Source organism: Bubalus kerabau, chromosome 13, assembly GCF_029407905.1.
Source record: "Bubalus kerabau isolate K-KA32 ecotype Philippines breed swamp buffalo chromosome 13, PCC_UOA_SB_1v2, whole genome shotgun sequence".
NCBI classification, from domain to species: domain Eukaryota; kingdom Metazoa; phylum Chordata; class Mammalia; order Artiodactyla; family Bovidae; genus Bubalus; species Bubalus kerabau.
Genome location: NC_073636.1, coordinates 73,290,160 through 73,313,817, shown reverse-complemented (window position 1 = coordinate 73,313,817; position 23,658 = coordinate 73,290,160). Strand labels below are relative to the sequence as shown.

General features: G+C 46.9%; 1 protein-coding gene across 1 annotated transcript; it reads right to left on the bottom strand.

Moving 5' to 3' along the window:
• Positions 1-3,763: 3,763 nt before the first annotated feature.
• Positions 3,764-12,894, bottom strand: R3HDML (R3H domain containing like). The gene is made up of 5 exons (XM_055543246.1): positions 12,637-12,894; positions 9,175-9,293; positions 8,937-9,069; positions 7,030-7,145; positions 3,764-3,896 (listed from the first exon to the last, which is right to left on the bottom strand). The coding sequence occupies exons 1-5, from the start codon at positions 12,892-12,894 to the stop codon at positions 3,764-3,766; spliced, it is 759 nt and encodes a 252-aa protein (XP_055399221.1).
• Positions 12,895-23,658: the final 10,764 nt, after the last annotated feature.

Sequence of the window (23,658 nt, the reverse complement as noted above, 5' to 3'; positions counted from 1 at the left end):
TTTGTACTGAGGCATTCTGGCTTCAGAGTCCATGCTCTTAACTCTCTTGGCTGGTGAATGTATGAGCAAATGAGCAATCAGATGAGACTGGGGAATGATCTTCAAAGAGCATAAAATATTACGGAGGTTTAAGAACTGTTTCAGATTTCTTGCAGCAAAGTTCCAAACTTCAAGAGGGGAGGAGAGGGTGAGATGTATGGAAAAAGTAACATGGAAACTTACATTGCTGCTGCTGCTGCTAAGTCGCTTCAGTCGTGTCAGACTCTGTGCGACCCCATAGATGGCAGCCCACCAGCTGGGATTCTCCAGGCAAGGACACTGGAGTGGGTTGCCATTTCCTTCTCCAATGCATGAAAGTGAAAAGTGAAGTCATTCGGTCGTGTCTGACTCTTAGCGACACCACGGACTGCAGCCTACCAGACTCCTTGGCCCATGGGATTTTCCAGGCAAGAGTACTGGAGTGGGGTGCCATTGCCTTCTCCGGAAACTTACATTACCATATGTAAAATAGATAGCCAATGGGAATTTGCTGTATGGCTCAGGAAACTTAAACAGGGGCTCTGTATCAATCTAGAGGGGTGGGATGGGGCAGGAGATGGGAGAGAAGTTCAAAAGGGAGGGGATATATGTATACCTCTGGCTGATTCATGTTGAGGTTTGACAGATAACAACAAAATTCTATAAAACAATTATCCTTCAATAAAAAAAGTTCCCAACTTCAGTTGGAACAGCGGCTTAGCCAAGCTAGGGCACTACTGGAGTTCTCACTGCCACATCTGTAGGGGCCAAGGCTCGATAAACACAAGCGTGCCCACTGGGTTCATTCCTTCTTTGACCTGCGGTCTTCTCAGAGACAGTTTCAGAAATGGGGGATCCAGGAGGTCTTCTGGAATTCCCAATGGACTTTATGCTTCATCATCTCTGTTATTATTCAGTCACTAAGTCGTATCTGACTTTTTGCGACCACATGGACTATAGCCCACCAGGCTCCTCTATCCCTGGGCTTTCCCAGGCAAGAATACTAGAGTGGGCAGCCATTTCCTTCTCCGAGGGATCTTCCCAATCCAGGGATCGAACCTGGGTCTCTGGCATTGCAGGTGGATTCCTTACCTACTGAGTCACCAGGGAAACCCCTCATCATTTCTACCTTTGTCCAGTCCCTGGTTTCTCCCTTCTTAGCTGAGAGGCAGGGGAGTGACACTGGACGTTGGAGTCATACAGAGCATATTCAGACCCAACTTCTATGGCCTCAGTTTTTATGTCTATAAAATGGGAGTAAGATCAATACATAGCAGGATAATTCAATGAGATTAAGAGTGTCCTCAGCATCTCATAAATGCCAATGGTGATTACCCTGGTTATCCTGTTAACTCAGGACATAGGAAGGCAAATCGGGGGCCTCAGAAGAGCATAGGCATTGGGATCGGAGGGACCTGAATTAAAATCCCATATCTGCTCCTTACTAGCTCTGTGACCTTATACATGCCATGGAATCCAGAGGGTTACATGCCACTTAAATTTCCAAAACAAGGTTTTCCCTGTTAGTGCAGTGGCTAAGATTCTACACTTCCAATGCCGGGGGCCTCTGTTTGACTTGTGGTCAGGGAACTAGATCCCACATGACTCAACTAAAGAGCTCACATGCAAAAAAAGAAAAAAAAAAAAAAAGAGCTCACATGCCACAGCTAAGAGCTGGTGCAGCTAAATAAATAAATACATTTTTAAACCTAAAAAAAAAAAATTCCAGAACATTTTGGGAATTTGACAAAGGGTTGGCAAGTCCTTCCCCCACCTGCCACTGCTGCTGCTGCTAAGTCGCTTCAGTCGTGTCCGATTCTGTGCGACCCCATAGACGGCAGCCCACCAGGCTCCCCCGTCCCTGGGATTCTCCAGGCAAGAACACTGGAGTGGGTTGTCATTTCCTTCTCCAATGCATGAAAGTTAAAAGTGAAAGTGAAGTCGCTCAGTAGTGTCCAACTCTTAGCGACCCCATGGACTGCAGCCTAACAGGCTCCTCCGTCCATGGGATTTTCCAGGCAAGAGTACTGGAGTGGGGTGCCATTGCCTTCTCCATCACCTGCCACAGAAGGATATTAATAATTTTTAAGGAAATCTGACATTCATTATCACCATTGTGTGATACATGAAAGGACATTTTAATATACCCCCTTCCAAAAAAATTAGGAAGAATATAATCTGAGAATAATGAACTCAGAACCGCGTCCTTGTTTTTCTTATTTCATGCATCTCCAGCATTTGGAAATGGGCACTTCTGATAAGTCTCATTTTCCTTAGTTGTAAAGTGGAGTGAGAAGTCAGACACCTGCGCCTGTGATCCAGCTGATGTACTTGGTGCAAAGCAGGAGCCGAGGGACTGTTAGCACCTGGTCTTCTTTATTTATTTGGCTGTGCCAGGTCTTGGTTGCAGTATGCAGGCTCTTCACTGCAGCATGCAGGATCTAGTTCCCTGACCAGGGATCGAACCAGGATTCCCTGCCTTGGGAGCTTGGAGTCTTAGCCGCTGGACCATCAACGAAGCCCTTTCGGCCTTCTTCCTGAGCTGGTTTCCCCTCAGCCCATCTCCTCTGCTCCGGTTCCTTCTCTCCTCTTTGACCCTCCTGAGGACCGAGACGGGGACCAGAAAGAGCCAGTGCACAAGATCTCAAAGAATTTTATTGAGGGCAGAGGAAGGCAATATTGGAGACACAGGTACAGGTTGTAGAGTAGATGGGAATGTCCAAGAGGGAAGAATACTCATTCCATCCAGGATCATGTAGGGACTCCGAGAAAAGGGGCTTGTTTTTCATCTGGGTCTTTTGAATGAAGCTCTCTCCAGCCAGGCAGGGAGTGGGCCCCAGCTGGAGGGCAAGGTCTGAGGGAGAGATTTTACTATCTCTAAAGACAAAAGGTCTTTTGTGTGCTTTGATAACTGGGTGGGGTGGGGAGAGGGGAAAAGGTTTCAGGGAACGAGAATGAGATTCCCTGGGAGAAATAAAGAAAGGAAAGAGAGACAGAGAGAGCCAAAGGAAGGAAAAAAAAAAAAGCCTTAAAAGACAGAATTCCCTCAGGCGAGCTTTGCTTTTAGGCTGTCAGTTCTGAGCATTCAGAGAGGTGTCTAGAACAGCCTGAAGGAGCTGTCAGAGCCTGGGCTTCAACCTGGGTGCCCTCCCAGACAAGCCATGCAGCTCTCAGTAAGTCATGCCCTTTTGCCAAGCCTCAGTGTGCCCACCTGTGAAAAAGATGCCTGGACCCTGCATGGCTTCAGTAACGTACACTGAGGGTGGGGTGTCCACAAGCTAACTACAGTTATTTTGTAAAAGCTTGCAACTGAAATGGTCCCAAATCAGAGAGGGAGACCACTGGTCCGCAAAGACGGCCCAGGAGCTGATTGGCTATTACTGAATGAATGAAGGTAGTTTATTGGATACACAAAGACTTGCGGGTTAGAGGCCTGCGAGTCCAAAAGCTGCTGCCACTGCTTCTTCCGGCCCTGGCTCTCTGAGAACTGAGTCAATTGAGGATGCAGGCCTCTTTTCCCAGAGGCCGGAGGAAAAAAAGATGTAACAGGTAAGAAGGAAAGCAAGGAGGCTGTTTTCTCCGGGTACATGCTGGACGTTTAGGAAATGGAAACAGGAGGGAAGATTCAGGTAGGTGAAGTGAGCCCAACTCACATCCTTGAAAAAGTATTCCTTGACCCTGTCTTGGGGAAGGGACTCTTGGAGCGTCAGGCCCAGCCGGAGGCCTGCCAGAGCCCATGGAAAATTCAGAACCACAGGAGCTTGTTGGACTTGCGTCTCGAGAAGCACATGTTGCTACTGCAGCTGCCTTGGTAGATGGGGGGGCAGGCGGAACACGGCCTCCCCGTCTTGTATGGTGCTTCTCCGATCCAGTTACCCCTGGAAGAGAAGAGGGCCCAGGGAGGCGGGTGGGGGGGACAGATACACGAGCCACCTTCACACAGGTTTTCAAATATCAGCAGAGCCGCTGACTGGCCCCGTAACCACGTCACAACTGCAAGCCTCAGTTTCTTCATCTCTAAAACCAAGAGAAGACATTCTTCCCACACAGGAATGAGCATATCCAAGCACCTGGCTTGGCAGATAAGCAGTTCCCCGGGAAGTGCAATTTTTTTGATTCCTTCCACACAACCACCCCACTCCAACCACCTCTCCAAAGAAATCCCTCCCTCCCCTCTCCAACAAGCAGATCTGAGTTCTGATCCTGGTTCTGTCAGCTGGTGACAGAATAAACCATCTCATTTCTTTCTTTTTTTTTAAAGATTTTTTTTTTTTTTGATGTGGGCCATTTTTAAAGTCTTTATTGAACTTATTACAGTTTTGCTTCTGTTTTATGTTTTGGTATTTTGGCCCCGACCAGGGATCAAACCCACACCCACTGCGTTGGAAGATGAAGTCTTAACCACTGGACCACTTAACCACTTACCCAGGGACCACCAGGGTAGTTTAGTCCCTAAACTACCTCATTTCTTGAGCCTTGATTTTATCCTCTGAATAAGTTAATGAAATGGTGTCCATAAAAATTATGCAAAAAACTTTGTAACTTACAAAGAAAGAAAGATAGCACTAAGTCATGTCTGACTCTTGGGATCCCATGAACTGTAGCCTGCCAGGCTCTTCTGTCCATAGGATTCTCCAGGCAAGAATATTGGAGTAGTTTGCCATTTCCTTCTCCAGGGGAACTTCCAGATCCAGGAATTGAACCCAGGTCTCCCACATTGCAGGCAGATTCTTTACCAACTGAGCTATGCGGGAAGCCCCTGTAACTTACAAGATGATATGCAAATAAGAACTAGAATAATTAGATACTGGGTGTAATTCAACCATGGGAGATGTGCCCGTGAAACCTCTTTGTGGCCTCTGCTGTACATTTATTTTTCATGGACAGTCATCCAAAACCATCCTACCTGCTATGGAGTTAATCTTCTCAATAGATTTGGGGAGGGGGGTGGATAGGGAGCCATTGCTTAAAGGTAACAGTTTTTTCTCTTTGGGGTGATGAAAACATTTTGGAAACAGAGGTGATGGTTGTACAACACTATAAATACAGTTAATGCCATGAAATAGTATACAGTACTTAAAAATGGCTAAAATGGCAAATTTATGTTATATAAATATTTTTTTACCAATATTGAAAAAAATGAATAATGTGATACACCAAAAACCCATTGAGTTGTACACTTCAAATGGATAAATTGTATGGTATGTGAATTATATCTCAACTAAGCAGTTTTTTAAAAAAGAACAAACCAGGGATTCCCTGGCCATCCAGTGGTTAAGATTTGGTGCTTTCATTTCCAGGGGCTGTGTTTGATTCCTGGTCAGGGAACTAAAATCCCACAAGCCTCGAGGCGTGGCCAAACAAACAAAACAAACCTTCATCCCATCATTCTCCTGCTCAAGAACTTTTAGTGGTTTCCCATTGCCTGTGCAGGAGTTTGCAAACTTTTTATGTAAAGGGCCAGATAGTAAATATTTTAGGCTTTGGGGGTCAAATGTCTTTATTGCACGAAAGCAGCCCTAGAGGATATGTGAACAAATGTCGTGGTCATGTTTCAATAAAAGTTTATTTATAGAAATAGGCAGCAGGTCGGATTTTGGCTGTGGGCTGTAGTTTGCTGGCCTCTAGCTTATGAATCACAACTACGGTTTTGGTCAGGCTTTCCAGACTGCTCTGGCTTCCCTGATAGCTCAGCTGGTAAAAAAAAAAAATCCACCTGCAGAGTGCAAAGGACCTGGGTTCGATCCCTGGGTTGGGAAGATCCCCTGGAGAAGGGAAAGGCTACCCACTCCAGTATGGAGAATTCCATAGACTGTATAGTGCATGGGGTAGCAAAGAGTTGGACACGACTGAGCGACTTTCACTTTCCAGACTGCCCTAGTGGCACATGGGTCCAGCTTACACACTGGATCTTCCCACAGCTCTCTTCTCCATCCAGCCCAAAGAGTTCTCTTTTCTCTCTCTCATCCACCTCAAGGCCTACAATCAGTCCCCCAGGATCTTGCTCGGGGCGGCCTAATACTCTCACCTCTAGCTTGTGGTGTTAGTGATTTCTCAAGCTCCAGTGCCTTATTGTCTCAAACATCAAACACTCTTTGTAGGCAGAAATGGAATCTTTTTCCTCCAAAAGTGATGGCTGAATAACAATAAGTAAAGTCAGCCAAAGTGCTTAGAAAAGTGTGGATTTCTGGTTTCATATGGGTTCATTCATTCGTTCATTCAACCAAGACTTCTAGTGGGCATCAGGATTTGTGTCAGATGCTGTGAGTCCACAGTTTTCAAAAGGTGCTCCCGGAAGTTTAGGAGCAGGGAATGTGGGTGGTGGAGACACCAGGGGATGATGGAATAAAAGTCATCCTTTTTTTGTTTAATTCAACCACTTGAGGGAAAGTTCTGCTTTAAGAAAAACCAACAGTTTGAAATCACTGTAGTAAAAGGATATAAAAATGAATCAGGTCTATTTCCTGCTCTCAAAGACTTCTCTTGACCTCTCTCCCACCTAGCTGATTGGAGAGTCTGGAAGAAGCAGCTGAGCATGCTCACTGCATCCTTCCTTTCTTTCCTATGGGATCTGCCTCCCTGCAGGGAGCATGTGTCCTTGGTTGCTCTGTTTCTTGTGGGAAGCTTAAAGGGGCCGGCACTATACTTAGAAGAGGCCTCTGATTGTCCAGTGTTGCTTGTTAATGGATGTGAAGGTTTAATTCAACAGCAAGCTATTTGCAAGCCCACTTGGCTGGCAGAGCTAAAATACATTCTCCACTACTGGCTTCATCAGGGAGACTGCCTATCCACTATCCACCTGCCTTGGTCCTCTGTCTATCACCCAATTGACTGTGAAGCTTGGGTAAAAAAAAAGGATTCTCGATCAACTCTAAAAGTACCAAACTGTATGGTGCATTTAGAACAGAAGAAGGCAAGGTGTCCTGTGTGTCTTCCTTTTATGAGAGTCCTGCCCACCTTGTGAGCCACCCTCCTGCCCCAGAGTCCCCTCGACCTCAAAGCTGCACTCACTTAATGGCGTAGTTGCAGACCAGGTACACAGCCTGGCGCCAGGTGCTGCCCCTGACTCGGATGCTGCCACAGGTGTGGATGGCACAGCCCAGCCGGTTGGAAGATGCCCACACCATCTGAGGAGGGAGGACAAAGGCAAGGAAGGTTGTGAGAAGGACTTGGGCCTGGAAGTTTCCTGCACTTGCTCAGTTCAGGGTGGATGCATTAGCTGAGGTTTTCCTGGGGGAGGCAACTGTCTCAAAAGTGAGAGGATGGAGGAATTACGGTACTATTAATATAATGTTTCCCAAACTTGATTTTTTACTACAATCAACAATAGGGAAAACAGTTTTATATTGTTACCCAGTGCACCAACACACACACACACACACACACACACACACACCCCTACTCCTCTTGCACAAAAGTTTTATGAACGAATATTTAATCTTATCATATAGAATGATATATGCTACTGTTTTCTATAGTGTTCAATTAGATTTCTTTCTTTCCCCCCTTATGAACAATGCTTGAAAATCATTTTTGTGTTGGAGATTAGAACACAAACTTTTTTTTTTTTTTAGAAAAGAAAAAAATTTTACTTGAAAAGAAATACAAGGAAGTCCAGCCTCAAAATGACCAGCCAGCCAAATACAAACCACAGTATTTAAAGGAAATGAATACAAAATTTCTAAGATTACCAGGTTTTCCATTAATCTGTTCCTGATTTAAAAAAAAAAAGCAAAACAGTATCTTTCTCAAAAGATTACATATCCACAAAGGAAGGGACCTGTGTTTAGGTATCCATGTCACAAAAGGCAAAGATGAAATTGTCTTTGCAAAGCCTTATGGGAAATACTCAAGGTTTCAATATTGGAAGGATGCAGGCTAAACAGACTAACCTGTTGTTCCTGGTTTATCTCAGTATACAAATTGCTATTTCTCATGAACTGTGGTATGTGATGTGCTTAGTCATAAAGAAACCAGGAGAAAGTGTCAGTTTTCCTTTCATATTATTCATGGGGAAAAAAATCTAGAAGCAAAAGTACTACCCTGTTATCTTTGGGAAATAGAATTGAGAGAAGAGCTTACTATCTACAGTGTACATTTCTATAGCATTCAAATACTTTATTATTTCTTTTTTTATAAATTTATTTATTTTAATTGGAGGTTAATTACTTTACGATATTGTATTGGTTTTGCCATACCATCCACATGAATCTGCCACAGGTATACATGTGTTCCCCATCCTGAACCCAGAACACAAACTTTGAAGATAAACAGCCTTGGATCAGTTTCTCAATATCAGAAGCTGTGTGACTTTGACCAAGTCACTTAACTGCTCTGTGCCTTGTTTCTCCTTTGGTAAAATGGAGGTAGTAATATCTCATGGATGTCAGGAGGGACATTTGGCTTAAGCCTCACATTTCCTAGGAGAATTTTCTTCAGTGTTTGACATTTACTGCAAATGAGTCACAGAGAAATTGGCAGGTCTCCAAAAGAAGACATTTGTCCTACCATTGGTCCTATTTCTTATAACACTATACTGCATTGTATTTTTATGTACAGTAAGTGGTACCATCTCAATATGAGCACTCTGAATACGATTTTTGGGTAATCTTATTTGGCATTTCTTTTTTAAGATAGCACAGCCTTGGAAACTAGAAAATACTGGGAAACATTTGGACCTATTGATAGCAAAGGCACTCTTGAACTTGTCAGACCACACATCTCCATTTTGGGGTCAAACAATATGGTCCACTGACCTAAGACACTCAAAATAAGACCCAGTTCAGTTCAATTCAATGTATATACAGGAAAAGGCTCATTATGTAAAAGCAAGTCCGTTACAGGCCTGTGTTTTATTTCGAGCTGCTGTCCACCACATTCAATTTCTCCCACCAGCCCTTCATCCCTACAAAGGGTACCTGGGTATAGTGGGAGCAGACAGGGCCACTGCAGCGCCAGGGGCAGTGCGGGGTACAGTCCTTTGGGGCAGGAAACAAGTAATGCCGCTTCTCCTCTGACCAAGACTTCACAAGATCCACCACCGAGCGGTACCTGGGAAGGCGGAGGCGATGGAAGAAACTCAGATCCTGTGCTTGGCGAACTTGTTGAGTGAAAGAAGGGCAGTGTGGTGACGGGGTGAAGGGAGGGCTCACTCACCGGCCGGAATGCACAGACAGGTTCTGGCCCACGTATCTCATCAGCTGTGAGGGCCCGTGGGCCCAAATGCACTGGGAGGCCCAGACCTCAGCCGACCTGGCCAGCCGCTCGTCCCAGACCTGGGAAAGCAGAAAGGTCATGAAATTCCCCGCGGGAGCAAAACCACCACCATCTCAGTAGTATCTAGAAATGCAAATATACATGGTATCATGACTCCTCCATCTCCTGGGAACCCTGCAATAAATCCACTTAATTAATAAGAAAACTGAGCCTTAGAGAAGGCCTGTGACTTCAAGGTCAATAGCAAGTCCACACAAGAGCTGAGATCCACACCTAGCCTTCCGACTCTTAGCCCGATATCCTTTTTCCTTCACTGGACTTCAAGACTGGGGTTCCCTGCTCTGAGGGGGGTCCCAGGGATTGGCCTGGGAGTTCCCAGCTATCCCTAGAAGTGACTGAGCCCAGGATAATAGGAAAAGGATGGATTTTTTATTTATTAAAATTTGAAAATGTGTTTAGCATTAAATTTTTAAAATTCAAAATGTGTTTGTTTTTAATAGTGAAAACATGCACACATTTACTCTGTAAGCTGTTGAAAGGAGAAATGGAGAGTCTTTCATCTTCATCTTATACTAGTCCCTCATCTTATACTAGCCACCCAGACCCTGGAGGTAACCATCATCGTGAGTTTCTTGTGTCCAGTTGCAGGAATATTCCACACCCATAAGCATATAATATATATATATAATGTTTATATGATTATATGTAAAAAATATATGTAATTATATATAATATAATGTATGTAATATATGTAATTATATATCATATTGTGTTAATATATAAATAAAATATGTATTATGTAAATATAATAATTATATATATATCAGATCAGATCAGATCAGTCTCTCAGTCATGTCCGACTCTTTGCGACCCCATGAACCGCAGCACGCCAGGCCTCCCTGTCCATCACCAACTCCCGGAGTTCACTCAGACTCATGTCCATCGAGTCAGTGATGCCATCCAGCCATCTCATCGTCTGTCGTCCCCTTTTCCTCCTGCCCCCAATCCCTCCCAGCATCAGAGTCTTTTCCAATGAGTCAACTCTTCACATGAGGTGGCCAAAGTACTGGAGTTTCAGCTTTAGCATCATTCCTTCTGAAGAAATCCCATATATATATATACACATATAATCCTTCCCGGAGAAGGAAATAGCAACCCATTCCAATATTCTTGCCTGGAAAATCCCATGGACAGTAGAGCCTGGTGGTCTACAGTCCATGGGGTCGCAAGTGAGTCAGACATGACTTAGCAACTAAAGTGTTGGTCACTCAGTCGTATCCGACTCTTTGTGACCCCATGGACTGTAGCCCGCCAGGCTCCTCTGTCCATGGAATTCTCCAGGCAAGAATACTGGAGTGGGTTGCCACTTCCTTCTCCAGGGGATCTTCCCAACCCAGGGATTGAACCCGGGTCTCCTGAATTGCAGACAGACTCTTTACCAACTGAGCCACCAGGGAACAATGACATATACATACATATGTGTATATATATATGTGAATTTTTTTGACAGATGGCAGGATGCCAGACATTCTATTTGGCACCTTGCTGTTTTCATTTAACCAGACAGGTTTGTCTTAGCGATGATTCTACATCAGCACATAGAGAATACCCTCCTCCTCCTCTGTAATGGCTTCTTAATTTTCCAATCTATGAATGCCCCAAGTTTTATATCTCGAAAAAGGATCACTTACTTAAAAAAAAATACTAGTTCCCTTCCACTCTGACTTCCTGAGATTCTGAGATATTATTTGTTCCTTCATTTCATCTGTCATTTAGCAAATATTGAACAAGGACTCACAGTCTAGCAAGGAAATGAGACATTAAGCAATCATTACAGTTGGCTGGTGTGAGAATGTGAAACGGAACCTGGTCTTTTTTGGAGCCATAGAGAGAAAGGGTTCCTTGAGCAAGGGATGTTTAGCCAGATACATGTCCTGTGGGCTGAAGCCAGCTAGTGAAGCAATGTGGACACCCAAAGAAGGGTCCAGACATCTCCCCGGTGTTGTGAGACTCATCCATTCTTAAAGAAAGCAGAGGAATGTTTTCTTCATGCTGCAAAGGGGTGAGCTGAGGTAGGGGCATGCAAACCTCTAACCCACACTCACTGACCCTCCCCAGGGTCCCTCCTGGTAGAACTGTCTAGCTCTCTCTCTTCCACAATACATGCAACAATCAAACACCTGTTGTGAGGACAGGGCTGGTGCTCAATAAATGTGTCATTGTTTGAAAACTGGAGGGCCTTCTACATGCCAGCCACTGTGTTAATCAATGGATGAGTCAGTTAATGAACAAATAAATGGCTCCCCCACCTTTAGCTGCCTGCCATTTGGGCTCCCATCCCCACCCCTCCCAACACCTTATTGCACCTGATGTCCTATTCTACATAAATGTGGTTGATCTTTGTTTTTTATCATGCCCACTGAAATGGAAGCTCTGTGAAGGACAAGACCTTGTCCATCCTGTTCTCGGCAGTGTCCACAGGGCTTAGCAGTGGTGCCTAGCTCCAAGCAGGAGATGCTACATAAGTGAATGAACACATTGTAAAAGTACAAGTGTTTGCAGGCAGTTAAGGGAGCAGGTATCTGTCTTACAGGGGGCGGCTGACAATCCTTTTCCCTAAGGAAATCTGTAGGTGAGCTGGAGGCCTATCTCTACAGGCTAGTTTGGGACAGTGGTCCTGGGGGAGGGGCTGCGATAATGAAAAAGGTTCCCTCCTCCCTTCCAGAGTCAGGCTGGTAGGGGGCTGGGGTGAGACACCCCCTTCTCCCCTGATCCCCCATTCTGCCTCTTTGAAGGAAGACATCCCAGCTTCCTTTGCTGGTCAGCTGCTGTTTCTCCCCCAGCCTGTGCCCTCCACCCCCACCCCAGAAACTAATCCCCATCTCTCCCAATTCTACCTCCAGAGACTTGTGAACAGACTGGGAGTGTCATCAAAACCCTGGGGCAAAGAGACAATGGCAGGGAAATCTCCAGCCACCCACCCACTGCGGATCCCCAGCAGGAAGCCAGAATTCTTGGAAAAGGCATTGTGTTAGTTAAGACAACAGCTTTAGCAGCTGGCAGATCTGGGGTGTAATCCCAAGTGGGTGACCTTCAACCAATTAATTCTCTGCTTCTTGATTTCTTTATTTGGAAAATGCAGATAAATCCCACCTTGATGGAAGAGGGTTCTGTGTAAGTGCCTGGGGCACAGAGGATGTGCCATAAATCGCAGTCCTCTGCTCCTGCCTGCAGAAAGGACCTATATAAAGCCTTAATTTTCTCATCTGTAAAATGGGCAGACTTCACAGGGCCCAGATACTGGCTAGAAAGGCTAGACTTGTGAATGGTCCAGCCCTTCCAGGGCACACTGAGTCAACTGGTGTTTGCCAGAGAGGGCACAGGCAGAGCGTGAGGACTCACCATATACTCCATGTTGGCAGCAGGTGGGTGCACGCTGGCCCGGATGTGGTTGTGAAAATCCAATAAGGCACTCATGTCCCGGGCAGAGATGTGGCGCTTCCGCCGGTACCGAGGCACCCCCAGGCCACTCAGGGGCCTCACAGCTGTGCCCTTGGTCTGGGCCAGTGCCAGGGTGGCGTTGGGCATCAAGGCGTTCATTGTCTGGCCTGCCCAGAAGAGCAGGCCTGCCAGGCCCACAGTGCCGGGCAGCGGGGGCATAGCTGGCTGGAAGGGGTCCCACGTCTGGCCTCGTGCAGTCAGAGCTGGCTGCCTGGAGGGGGCGGTCATGAGGGCACCAAACTCTGAGTGCTCCCCAGCATTCCCACCCTAGAGGATGCTAACTGCTGGGAGCTTGACACAGACCTCCCAACACAGCTCTGGTGGTGGGAAGCAACACTCCATCCTTCCCACCCCATGGACTGAGTGGATGGTGCAGTGGGAAGAAATGCCCAGACAGGGACTTCCCTGGGGGTCCAGCGGTTAAGACTCCACGATCCCAATGCAGGGGGCTCAGGTTCAATCCCTGGTCAGGGAACTAGATCCCACACGCCGCAACTAAGAGTTTGCAAGCCACAACTAAAGACCCTGTGTGCCTCAACTAAGATCCGGTGCAGCCAAATAAATATTTTTTTAAAAAGATAGAAAATAAAAATAAAGAAATGCCCAGAGAGTGGCTGAATTCGGACCAGGCCCTGGAGTGAGACAACACTTCAAAGCCGGAGTTCCATCCCACTAGACCAGGAAGCAGACCCCACACCTCCCCAGACTGGATACCCTCTGCACCAATCTCACTCCACATGGGCTCTGTCGGTGCCCTCAGAGGGGCAGCGCCCACCTCCCCTGAGGCATCGGCTAGGGCCCTCTCCTCCCCGAGTTGCTGCAATTTCAGGGTGGAGTTCAGTTCAGTCGCTCAGTCGTGTCCGACTTTTTGCGACCCCACGGACTGCAGCATGCCAGGCTTCCCTGTCCGTCACCAGCTCCCGGAGCTTGCCCAAACTCTTGCAAGACACAGAAAGAAGAGACTGAAAGAGGCAGACAGAAAGAAAAGTGAGAAACGGAGAAAAAGAAAATGAGGGAGACAGAAAGATCACTGACATAAAAAGATCCAGAAAAGAGCTATGAGAAAAAAAGATAGAAAGATACAGAGAGAAAGAGAGACGACGTTGGGGCAGAAAGAGAAGGAACATGGGAGAGACAGAGAGAGAGAAAGAGGGGAAAAAAGAACAGAGAAGATGGAGAAAGAAATACTGAGAAGAGAACCAGAGAGAGAGGTCCGGGAGACAAGGCGGCAGGCTCCCCAGGGGCGCGTACCCAGGATGGGCAGCCCAGGCTGGCGGCAGGAGGCGGCCCAGGAGGCAGGGGACCTCTGCAGACGCCCAGCCCGCCTGCCGCACAGCGACTTAAACGTTCCGCCAAGAGCTGATGGCATCTGATGTCCCAGCCCCCCAGCCCCCTCCCCTTCCAGCCGGGCCAGGCTCGAAGCTCCGCCTGCCAGTCCGTGGGCTTCTCTCTCCTCCCTCTCTCTGCTGTTCCACCTGAAGTGCAAGGGGGCCGGGGCTGGGCTGCCGGTCAGGATGGGGGTGCGGTCAAGGCAGGGATTCCCGGACGAAATACCACCTCTCCTCAGGAGACCTCAGATCCCAAGCCTTTTCTCTGCCTTCCAGACCCCACCTATTACGGCCATCTCGCATCCAGAAAGTGTTTTTCTGTTTTCTCCACAAAGCCCTCCAGCCCCAGAGCTGGCAGCTTTCATATGGCCCCCATCTAATGAGCCTGGCTGAACTTGGATGCTGAGCTCGATGTATACAAGCTCAGCCAAACCCTCAGAAGCAGATACGATCCCTCCCCATTTTAGATGAAAAACTGGTCTCCAAAGAGGTGAAAGAACAGTCCAAAGTCAAGCCAGCCTGCCTGCTGTGGGGCCAGGATTCACATCCAAGTCTGACCCCGGGGAGGGCCCTGCTAGTATGTAAAAAGGATGTCATTTCTGTAAGCAAACCAAGTATAGATGCATGGGGGGGAAAGCCCGATGAGAATATTAGAATATTTGCTGCCAGGCCACTCAAAATAGGACCATGCAGCCTAATTAACTAATCCGGTGGATCTGGATTCAAATCCCCATTATTTTGTGTTTGAGGTTTTCTTTTTTAGGTTGTTCTTTCTTTAAAAAACAAACAAACCTTTTTACGCTCACTAACTGGTGTCCTTGGGCAGATTACTTAACCATTTGTGCTTTATCTGGAAAATGGGAGAAATAAAGGTTCTTTCCTTACAACACTGATGCCAGGATTAAATGAATTCACATCTAATTGAACTGGTGGAGCACTGAGAGGAGCTCTTTAGGTGTGTGTGCATGTGCTTATGAGAGTATGTGTGTTTGTTATAGGTGTACAGACACATGTGACACACATGTGAGGGCTTGTGTGTCACATATAGGTGTATGGATGCATACATGATCATGCAGATGTCTGTACCTGCGTGTGTACTTACATGAGTATGCGTGTGATTGTATGTTATGAGTGCAGAAGCACACACATACAAGCACGTCCTTCTGATGATTTCTGTGTCATATGCATGTGTTAATGCATAAATATTCAAGGATGTGTGTGTGTGTGTTGGCAGAACTCCTTTGATCTCTGAGTTGCTGTACTTTGTTGTTGACAAAGAATTTCATTTTCTCTTCTCTGATTCCTTGTATTCTTCACAAATAAAGCGATGCCTTTGCAACGGGAAGGGACAGATTTACAAGAAAGGTGTTCCATTAAAAAAACCAAAGTTGAAGCACTTGTAATCTTCAGTCTCCACTTCCAGAGACCTTTCTGAGAAGTTCCAGGCAGAACCCAGTCTCCGGTGCCAAGCTGAGCCCTGGCCCAGGTGACGATGCAGGGCTGGGAACTGGGATGGGGCTACCCAAGTGCGGTCCTCCCCAGACGCATGGAATTCCCGCCCCAGGCAGCCGCCCAGCCTCAGCCTCGGCGGCCCAGACAGTGCCGGCTGCCAAAGCACACACCTTTTCCCCCGGAGCAGCTTCCCCCAGCCCAGGCTGACTGCTGGGTGCTGGGGGAGGCGGGGCACACAGAGGCAGTGGGGGCTGGGGACTGCTGACTCTGACCTCTACATGGCTTTCCCATCATGCCAGAAGGACAAGAGGCACTGGCTCCGATCTAGCTCCATTCTCTGCCTCCAGTAGGCTGGGTGTCCTGGGGCAAGTCTCTATCCTTCTCCGGGCCATTGGAGCAACTGGATTTAGGGCTTTTCTGTCTACAGTGAGCTGAGAACCATGACATACCAGGCAGCAGAGGAGGCAGACACAAACAGCTTTGGCACTGATGACCCAGGAGTGTGTGCCCCACTCTCCCTGAGCACTAAATACCAACCTCTCCCATGTCCTGGCCACTTGCAACGGTCCAGAGCATTAGCTCCATGACTCACTTGGTCCTTGCAGCTGCCTTTGAGGCAGCAACCCTGCCCACAGACAGATGGGGACACAGAGCTTCAGTGACTTGTCCTAGGGCTTGTTTGTTTGCTAACTGGGGTTCTGGCAGTGAACATTCTTGCCCATTTTACAGAATGCACACGCATCCACTGTGCACACACCACACACACATGCACGTATACACACACGTATGCACGTATACATACACACATATGCACGTATACACACACACATACCCTCCTCCCACAAAATATGAGACAGCTGGTTCCCCCAGTCCCTTAAATTATTGCTGTCAGATGCCTTCAGGTGCTTTTCCATAAATACACAGAAACCCACCCTTTACACACTTGATCATGTTAACACATATAAGTGGCAAGTATTTGCTCTTTTCTCAGTGCTCAGAACCATTTCAAGCGCTTGACCTGGATGAGACCATCCAATCTTCAGACCACCCTAGCAGGTCGGTATTATTACTGTCATAATAACCATTTTTCTATACGTGAGGGAACAGGCACACAGAAGTGAGTCCTTGGCCTGGGGTCTCACAGCAGGTAGGGGGCAGAGGTGGGATGGGCCAGGCTAGTCCCACTGCCTCCCCGGAGAGACAGACAGACAGACATCTGAGGAAGGCACGGCCTCGAAGTCCAACCACGTGTACAAAATCACCATCTCCTGGGACTTCCCTGATGGTCCAGTGCTTAAGACTGTGCTTCCAATGCAAGGGATGTAGGTTCGATCCCTGGTCTGGGAACTAAGATTCCACATGCCTTGCAGTGTGGCAAAAAGAAAAAAAAAAAAAAAATCACTGTCTCCTACCCGACATGTTCTCACATCCAGAACAACCCAGAAAATCGCACTGGTAGCAAACATACAGAAACACCCCCGGCCAGTCCGCCAGGTAGGACCGTGCCTGCTGTCCTTGTTGACTAAGCCTGTCCCGAGGTTCGCTTTGACAGGTTGGTGTTGTTTAGTTGCCAAGTCATGTCTAACTCTTTGTGACCTCATGGACTGCAGCACGCTAGGCTCCTCTTTCCTTCACCGTCTCCCAGAGTTTGCTCAAATTCATGTTCAATGAGTCAGTAATGCCACTGAAACATCTCATCCTCTGCCACCCTTTTCTCTTTTTGCCTTCAATCCTTCTCAGCATCATTCTGACAAGTCGGCTGTTTGCTTCAGGTGGCCAAAGTATTGGAGCTTCAGTTCAGCAACTGTCCTTCTGATGAATATTCAGGGTTGATTTCCTGTAGGATCGACTGGTTTGATCTCCTTTCTGTCCAAGGGACTCTTCGAGTCTTCTGTAGCACCAGAACGCAAAAGCATCAATTCTTTGGCACTCAGCCTTCTTTATGATCCAACTTGCTCACCTGTACATGAATACAGCAGGTTGCCAGTGGATAAAAATGTTAGGGGTGTGGGCAGGAAATAATCAGAGATGGCCCAGATGAATGTCCTGGGCTGGGATCTCACTTCAGGGTAAGAGGTTTACTCACCCCTGGATTTTGTCACACTGGATTCAGCTATTGCTTCATCTTCACCCCTACTGGAATTCTCCTGGGCAAGTGAAGGGGAGATTCTTCTAGATAGCAGTAGTATTTGAGGCAGTACATCTCAGTGGCTAACACTGCTGACTCTGGATCCAGACAGCCTGGGTTCATGGCTTACTAGCTGCGTGTCCATGGACAAGTTACTCAACCTTTCTGTGCCTTGGTGTCTCACCTATAAAATAAGGCTGCCTTGTGGAATTGTTGTGAGGATTAAATGAACTGAGACACGTGACACAAGGTCTGAGTAAGCAGTCAATAAATGTTAGCTATAACTGATGATAATAATAACAACAACAATAACAGTTAACATTTATTTAGCACATACTAGATGGGCTTCCCTGGTGGCTCAGACGGTGAAGAATCTGCCTGCAATGCAGGAGACCAGGGTTTGATCATTGGGTTGGGAAGATCCCCTGGAGAAGGGAATGGCTACCCACTCCAATATTTTTGCCTGGAGAATCCCATGGACAAAGGAGCCCCGCAGTCTGTGGGGTCACAAAGAGTTGGACACAACTGAGAGACTAACACTTTCACTTTTTTTTCAGGTGCCAAGCACTAAGTGCTATAAGGGTCCGATATCATTTAAGTTTTGCTCCAGTTTTATGGATTAGGGTTCAGAATCTCCATTCAACAGACGAAGAAGTGGAAACTCAGAGAGGTTAAGTACCTTGTCCAAGGTCACACAGCTAGTCCCAGTGGAAACTGGATTCCAGAGCCAGGTCTCTGATTCTTACCCCAGTGTTCTTTTCAGACAATAAAGTTGCTTTTAAGAAGAGTCTGTGTTGGGACTTCCCCGGTGGTCCAGGGATAAGACTCCACACTCCCAATGCAGGGGCACAATGGAAAAAAGCCCGTGTAGTACAACACAAGGAATATAAAACTATAAATGGAGTATAACTTTAAAAATTGTGAATCACTATGTTGTCCATGAATTTATATAATATGGTACATCAACTGTACTTTAATTTTAAAAGAGAGATTAAAAAGAAGAAGAGACTGTGGAACAGGAGCCTGGTGCTTGAGAGAGGAGACTAAGAAAGTTGGAATGTCCTTAGAGATCTTCCAGATCACCCCTTCATTTGCCAGTTGAGGAAATAGGTTCAGAGTGGGTGAGTGACTTGTCCAAGGACACACAGCAATTGGCAGACTCAAAACTTCAACCCAGATCTGTGTCACTCCAAATCCAAACAAGGGAAAGAGGGAGCTGGGAGGGAGGAAAACACATGTGAAAAATAAGAATGGTGATCCACACTCTTCAAAACTCTTTGGTCAAATGTTCCAAGTTCTTCTAAAAGACAACTGAGAAAATGAAAGAGATGGAGGTGGAAATCAATAGAGACTCAAAAGATACACATTTTTTAAAATATTTATTCTTATTGATTTATTTGCCTGCATGTGGGATCTTCGAAGTTCCTTGTGGTGTGGGAACTCTTGGTTGCAGCCTATGGGATCTAATTCCCTGACCAGGGATCAAACCCAGACCTCCTGCATTGGGAGCATGGAGTCTTAGCAACTGGACCACCAGGGAAGTCCCTACATTATTTTATATGGGCAAATTTTTTATGGACTCCACTGTTGAGGGATGTGAACTTGAGTGCAGACAAAGAAATATTATAGAAGTCAAGCTGTGATTGAGGTGGGACATTTAAGAGGCTCCTACTTCTTGATCTGACTGGTGGTTACAAGAGGTTCACTCTATTGGGTCCCACATTGGTTTTATGTGACTTTCTGTACTTATGTTTTATTTTTCAGTACAAAGTCTTTAAAAAAAAATAGCAGCAGTGGTAATTTATACAATGACACCTTCCATCTGTTACTGTCCTAACCCTGCATGAGGATTTTAGCCTTCTTTCAGCAGTTGAGGATGTGAGGTTCAAAAAAGGAGGTAGCTTCCTCATAGTCATACAGCAAGTAACTCTGGGAGCCAGGACTCAACCCTTGTGATTGGTGTGTCTCTGCAGCCCTGCTGTGGCTGGGCTGCCAGTGGCTGGTGGTACCCGACACAGCAGTAGGGGGTGTTGGGGAGATCTGACGACAGATTCAGAAACACCGACTTCTCGGAAAAGAAATAAAGCACACCCAGAAGCACCTCTGGGCTCCCAGGTCTTCTGCTCTCTCATAAGTCATGTCACCTCTTCGGTGGGTTATTCAGAGGGAGGCAGGATGGTCTAGGAGCTGCAAGGACCAGAGCTGTGACCTCAGATGAGTGACCTTGGTCTGGGTGACCCGAGGCAAGTCTCTGAGTTTCAGCTTCCTCATCTGTATAATGGGAACCATAAACAGGCACTACATTATTTGGCTATTATGATAAATTCAGTGAGATACAGGAAGTGTCAACACACAAAGCAAGTTTGTTCAGTGTTAGCTATTAACCTGCCCAAGCAAACACCACGTGACTCCATTGACAAGATGCTTAAGAATGGGCAAAACTAGAAGACTTCCCTGGTGGTCCAGTGGTTAAGAATCTGCCTGCCAATGCAGGGGGACATGGGTTCAGTCCCTGGTCTTGGAAGATCCCACTTGCCACAGAGCAACTCAGCCCGTGCTCTACCCTGAGATGCAGCTACTGAAGCCTGCACACTTTAGAGTCTCGCTCTGCAGCAAGAGAAACCGCAGAAAGAGAGCAGCCCCAGCTCACTCTCTTTCCCCAGCCCTAGGAAGCTTGATGGCATGTATATAAAAATTCATCCAGCTGTACACTTAAGATCTGAATACTGTAAATTATACCTTAGTCTTCCCAGATGGCGCGGTCATAAAGAATCCACCTGCCAATGCAGGAGACACAGGTTTGATCCCTGGGTCGGGAAGAAGCCCTGGAGAAGGAAATGGTAACCCACTCCAGTATTCTTGCCTGGAAAATTCCATGACCAGAGGAGCCTGGCGGGCTACAGTCCATGGGGTTGCAAAGAGTCAGACAGGACTGAGCAACTGAGCATACACACAAGTTACACCTTAAATAAAAACTGAGTTATAGACGGTTTGAAAAGCCTTTGTTTAATTTCAAAGAGTTCTTTCAACAAGTATCAAATTAAAATCTAATATAAGAAAACACACACACATACCAACAGAAGTAACCCAATTTTGTCTTCCCAACACACACTTCCTACCCAATACACAGACATATCCTTCCCAGTACACCCACCAAAACCCCCAACACTGTATACACATAGCCAAAGACCCCACCATCCACAAAAAGAGAAGTCACAGCCCAACAGAGTAGACATACCTGCACTCCCACTCAACCTCACAGCATATCCATCTTTAAATAGATGGTTTTCAACTTTGGGTGTGTGTGAAAACACACCTTACTTTTATACACACAGAGACACACACAAACCAAACCCATAGACCAAATTGGCTTGGGCAGATTTGTGAGTCAGACAGACTGGGTGGGGGTCTTGGCTCCACCACTTCCTCACCGCAGGACCTAGGGCAGGTCATGCAATTTCTCTGAGCCTCAGTTTTCTGATCTGCAAAATGGACCCAATAAGATCTTCTCTCATGAGATGAAATAAAATAGAAAGGAAGACCAGGAGTAAAAAAAAGCTTATTGAGGGAAGGAGTTGCATGGTTTGTCTCTGTATCCTCGATGACTCACAACACGTCATTATAGTAGACTCATAGGTGTTGTCAGTTCTCACCAGATTAAATTTGCTACAATCCTAATGGAAATTCCAACAAAGTTATTGGAGGAAATTGGCAAGTGGATTCTGAACTTCGTGTAGGAGAGCCGTGGCCCAGGAATTCTCAAGACACTCCCTTAGTCATAATCTTAGTAATATGTGGTGATTGAGCAGACAATAGAAAAATGAAAAATGAGGCGAGGGTGAGCCTGGGACATAGGGGTACACCAAGGGGGACAGCATGGGCAAAGGCTCTGAGGCTGGAAGGCATTTGGTTCATTTGAGGAACTGAGAAAAGGCGGGTTAGGGAGGATTAGAGGGGGCACTAGTGGTAAAGAACCTGCCTGCTAATTCAGGAGACAGAAGAGACACAGGTTCGGTCCCTGGGCTGGGAAAATCCTCTGGAGGGCATAGCAACCCACTCCAGTATTCTTGCCTGGAGAATTCCATGGACAGAGGAGCCTGGCAGGCTATAGTCCATGGGGTCGCAAAGAGTTGAACAAGACTGAAGCGACTTAGCAGGCATGCACACAGAGGGGACAGAAGGGTACGAGGTGGCCCAGAGATGGGGGCAGAGGTGAACAGAGACTATTTGTGCTGTTGGGAGGCCTTGAATGCCACCTCGGCTGCAGAACTGAGGACCTCAGTTTCACCTTGGCTTTGCCCCGTGCCCAGTCCTGGTGCCCCACTGGGGACAGGGGTTGGGGGGACACAGGGAGAGGAGAGGATGGCTTAGGTTTCAGGGAAACGGGAGCACGTCATCCCACTATGATCTCTTAGGATCTGACTTCCCAGGGAAACCCAGAATCCTGAAACCAGAGGGGTGCCCCTGAGGGGTCCTCTATCCTCCTCCTCCGAGTCAGCATTCTGAGCAGGGTGTTTTCAGGGGCTCGACCGGGGAGCCCCTCATCTTCCCCGGTGTCAGAGAGGACTAGCCTCCTTCCTTAAAGGCCAGGTGAAGAGGAGTAGCTGGAGAATGGGGCTGGTCCAGCGCGTTTAACCCAGCGGGAGTGTTCGGCGTTCCCCCCGCCCCCCAACCCCTCCCGCCCATGATCGCCAGGGGTCAAGGCCGTGCCCTCGGGGGCCTGCGGCCGGAGGATTGGGGAATCCTCCTCCCGGCCCAGCCTGGACAGCTGCACGGCCAGGTGTGGCCGCGGAATTTGCTGTGTCGCCCGTCCGCGCAGCTGGAGCGGAAAAGCCTCAGCGTCAGCGCCCCTCCTCGCCACCAGCACTCGCGCCCCACATTCCTGCGGAGCGGGGCGGGGGCCAGGCGGCCACATCAGACGCCAGACCCGGAGAATTCTACTGAGCGGGGCCGGTAAGGGACCAGTGGACCCTCTGGGACTCCTCACCCCTTGGTGGTACCGGAACTGAGCCGGATCTCCCATCTGATAAATGCGGACAGCGACACTTGGCCTTGTCTATTTCCTACGCGGTGAGCATCTTAATTTTAGAGGTGATCATCTATTGTGTGCCTACTGTGTACCTCATACCTGGCAAATAAGTTTTCATTTACTTGTCCTGGCAACAAAGTTGGCTAAATACCGTCCTCATTTTTCATGTGAGTTTAGATTTGAACCCATGTCTGTCTGACTGTATTCTTTCAAAAAAAAAAAAAAAAATTTCTTTATTTGGCCACACCTGGTCTTCCTTGAGGTGGGTGGGATCTAGTTCTCTGAACAGGGACGAACCCAGGTCCCCTGTATTGGAAGCAGGGAGTCTCAGCCACTGGACCACCATGACCTCTAAACTCTACCAACTGTAAGTGACTATGTGGCTGTCATTTTAGCAGTCAGGTAAGGTCAGATCTGGGAGGCAGTACGGGCCAGAGGTTAAGCTCTGCCCCTTGAGCGCACTGACCCTAGTTTGAATCCCAGCTCTTCAGCACAGCTAGCTGTGTGACCTTGGCTAAGTCACTTAGCCTCTCTGGGCCTTGGTGTTTCCATCTATAGACTAGAGTGATCACAGTACCTACCTGTCATGTGAAGGAAGAGCGTTAAGTACAGTAAAGCACTTAGCACCGTGCCTGGCACCTGGTTAAGGCTCAGTATGTTATAAATCAATGTCACTTCCATAAAAAACAAAAATAAAACAACTAGCTAAATGTTTAAACTAGTAAAGGAGACAATTTAATTCATGTTTAACTCAACTTTAAGAATAGAGGCATTAAAATATGACGTAGGTACATCTGAATTCTATGCTGTACTTTGGATGGGAAGACTGGAGGAAAAAAAATGTCAAAAAACTCATTCTTCTCAGAACCTAGGCATTTTATTCCCAGTGTGGTGTTCCCTTTTTTTTTTTTTAATACCATTTCTTAAAGTGTGAAATATAACAAATATATAAGATTTATAAAAATATAAACATATAGTTAAATGAA

Excerpts from the sequence above, each read along its gene's own strand:
- R3HDML (XM_055543246.1), bottom strand. The coding sequence starts at position 12,894 with ATGCCCCCGCTGCCCGGCACTGTGGGCCTGGCAGGCCTGCTCTTCTGG. Across the intron at positions 9,070-9,174 it reads CTGTCTGTGCATTCCGGCCG|GTACCGCTCGGTGGTGGATC; the intron begins GTGAGTGAGCCC and ends CCGCCTTCCCAG. Across the intron at positions 7,146-8,936 it reads TCTGCTCCCACTATACCCAG|ATGGTGTGGGCATCTTCCAA; the intron begins GTACCCTTTGTA and ends CTCCCTCCTCAG.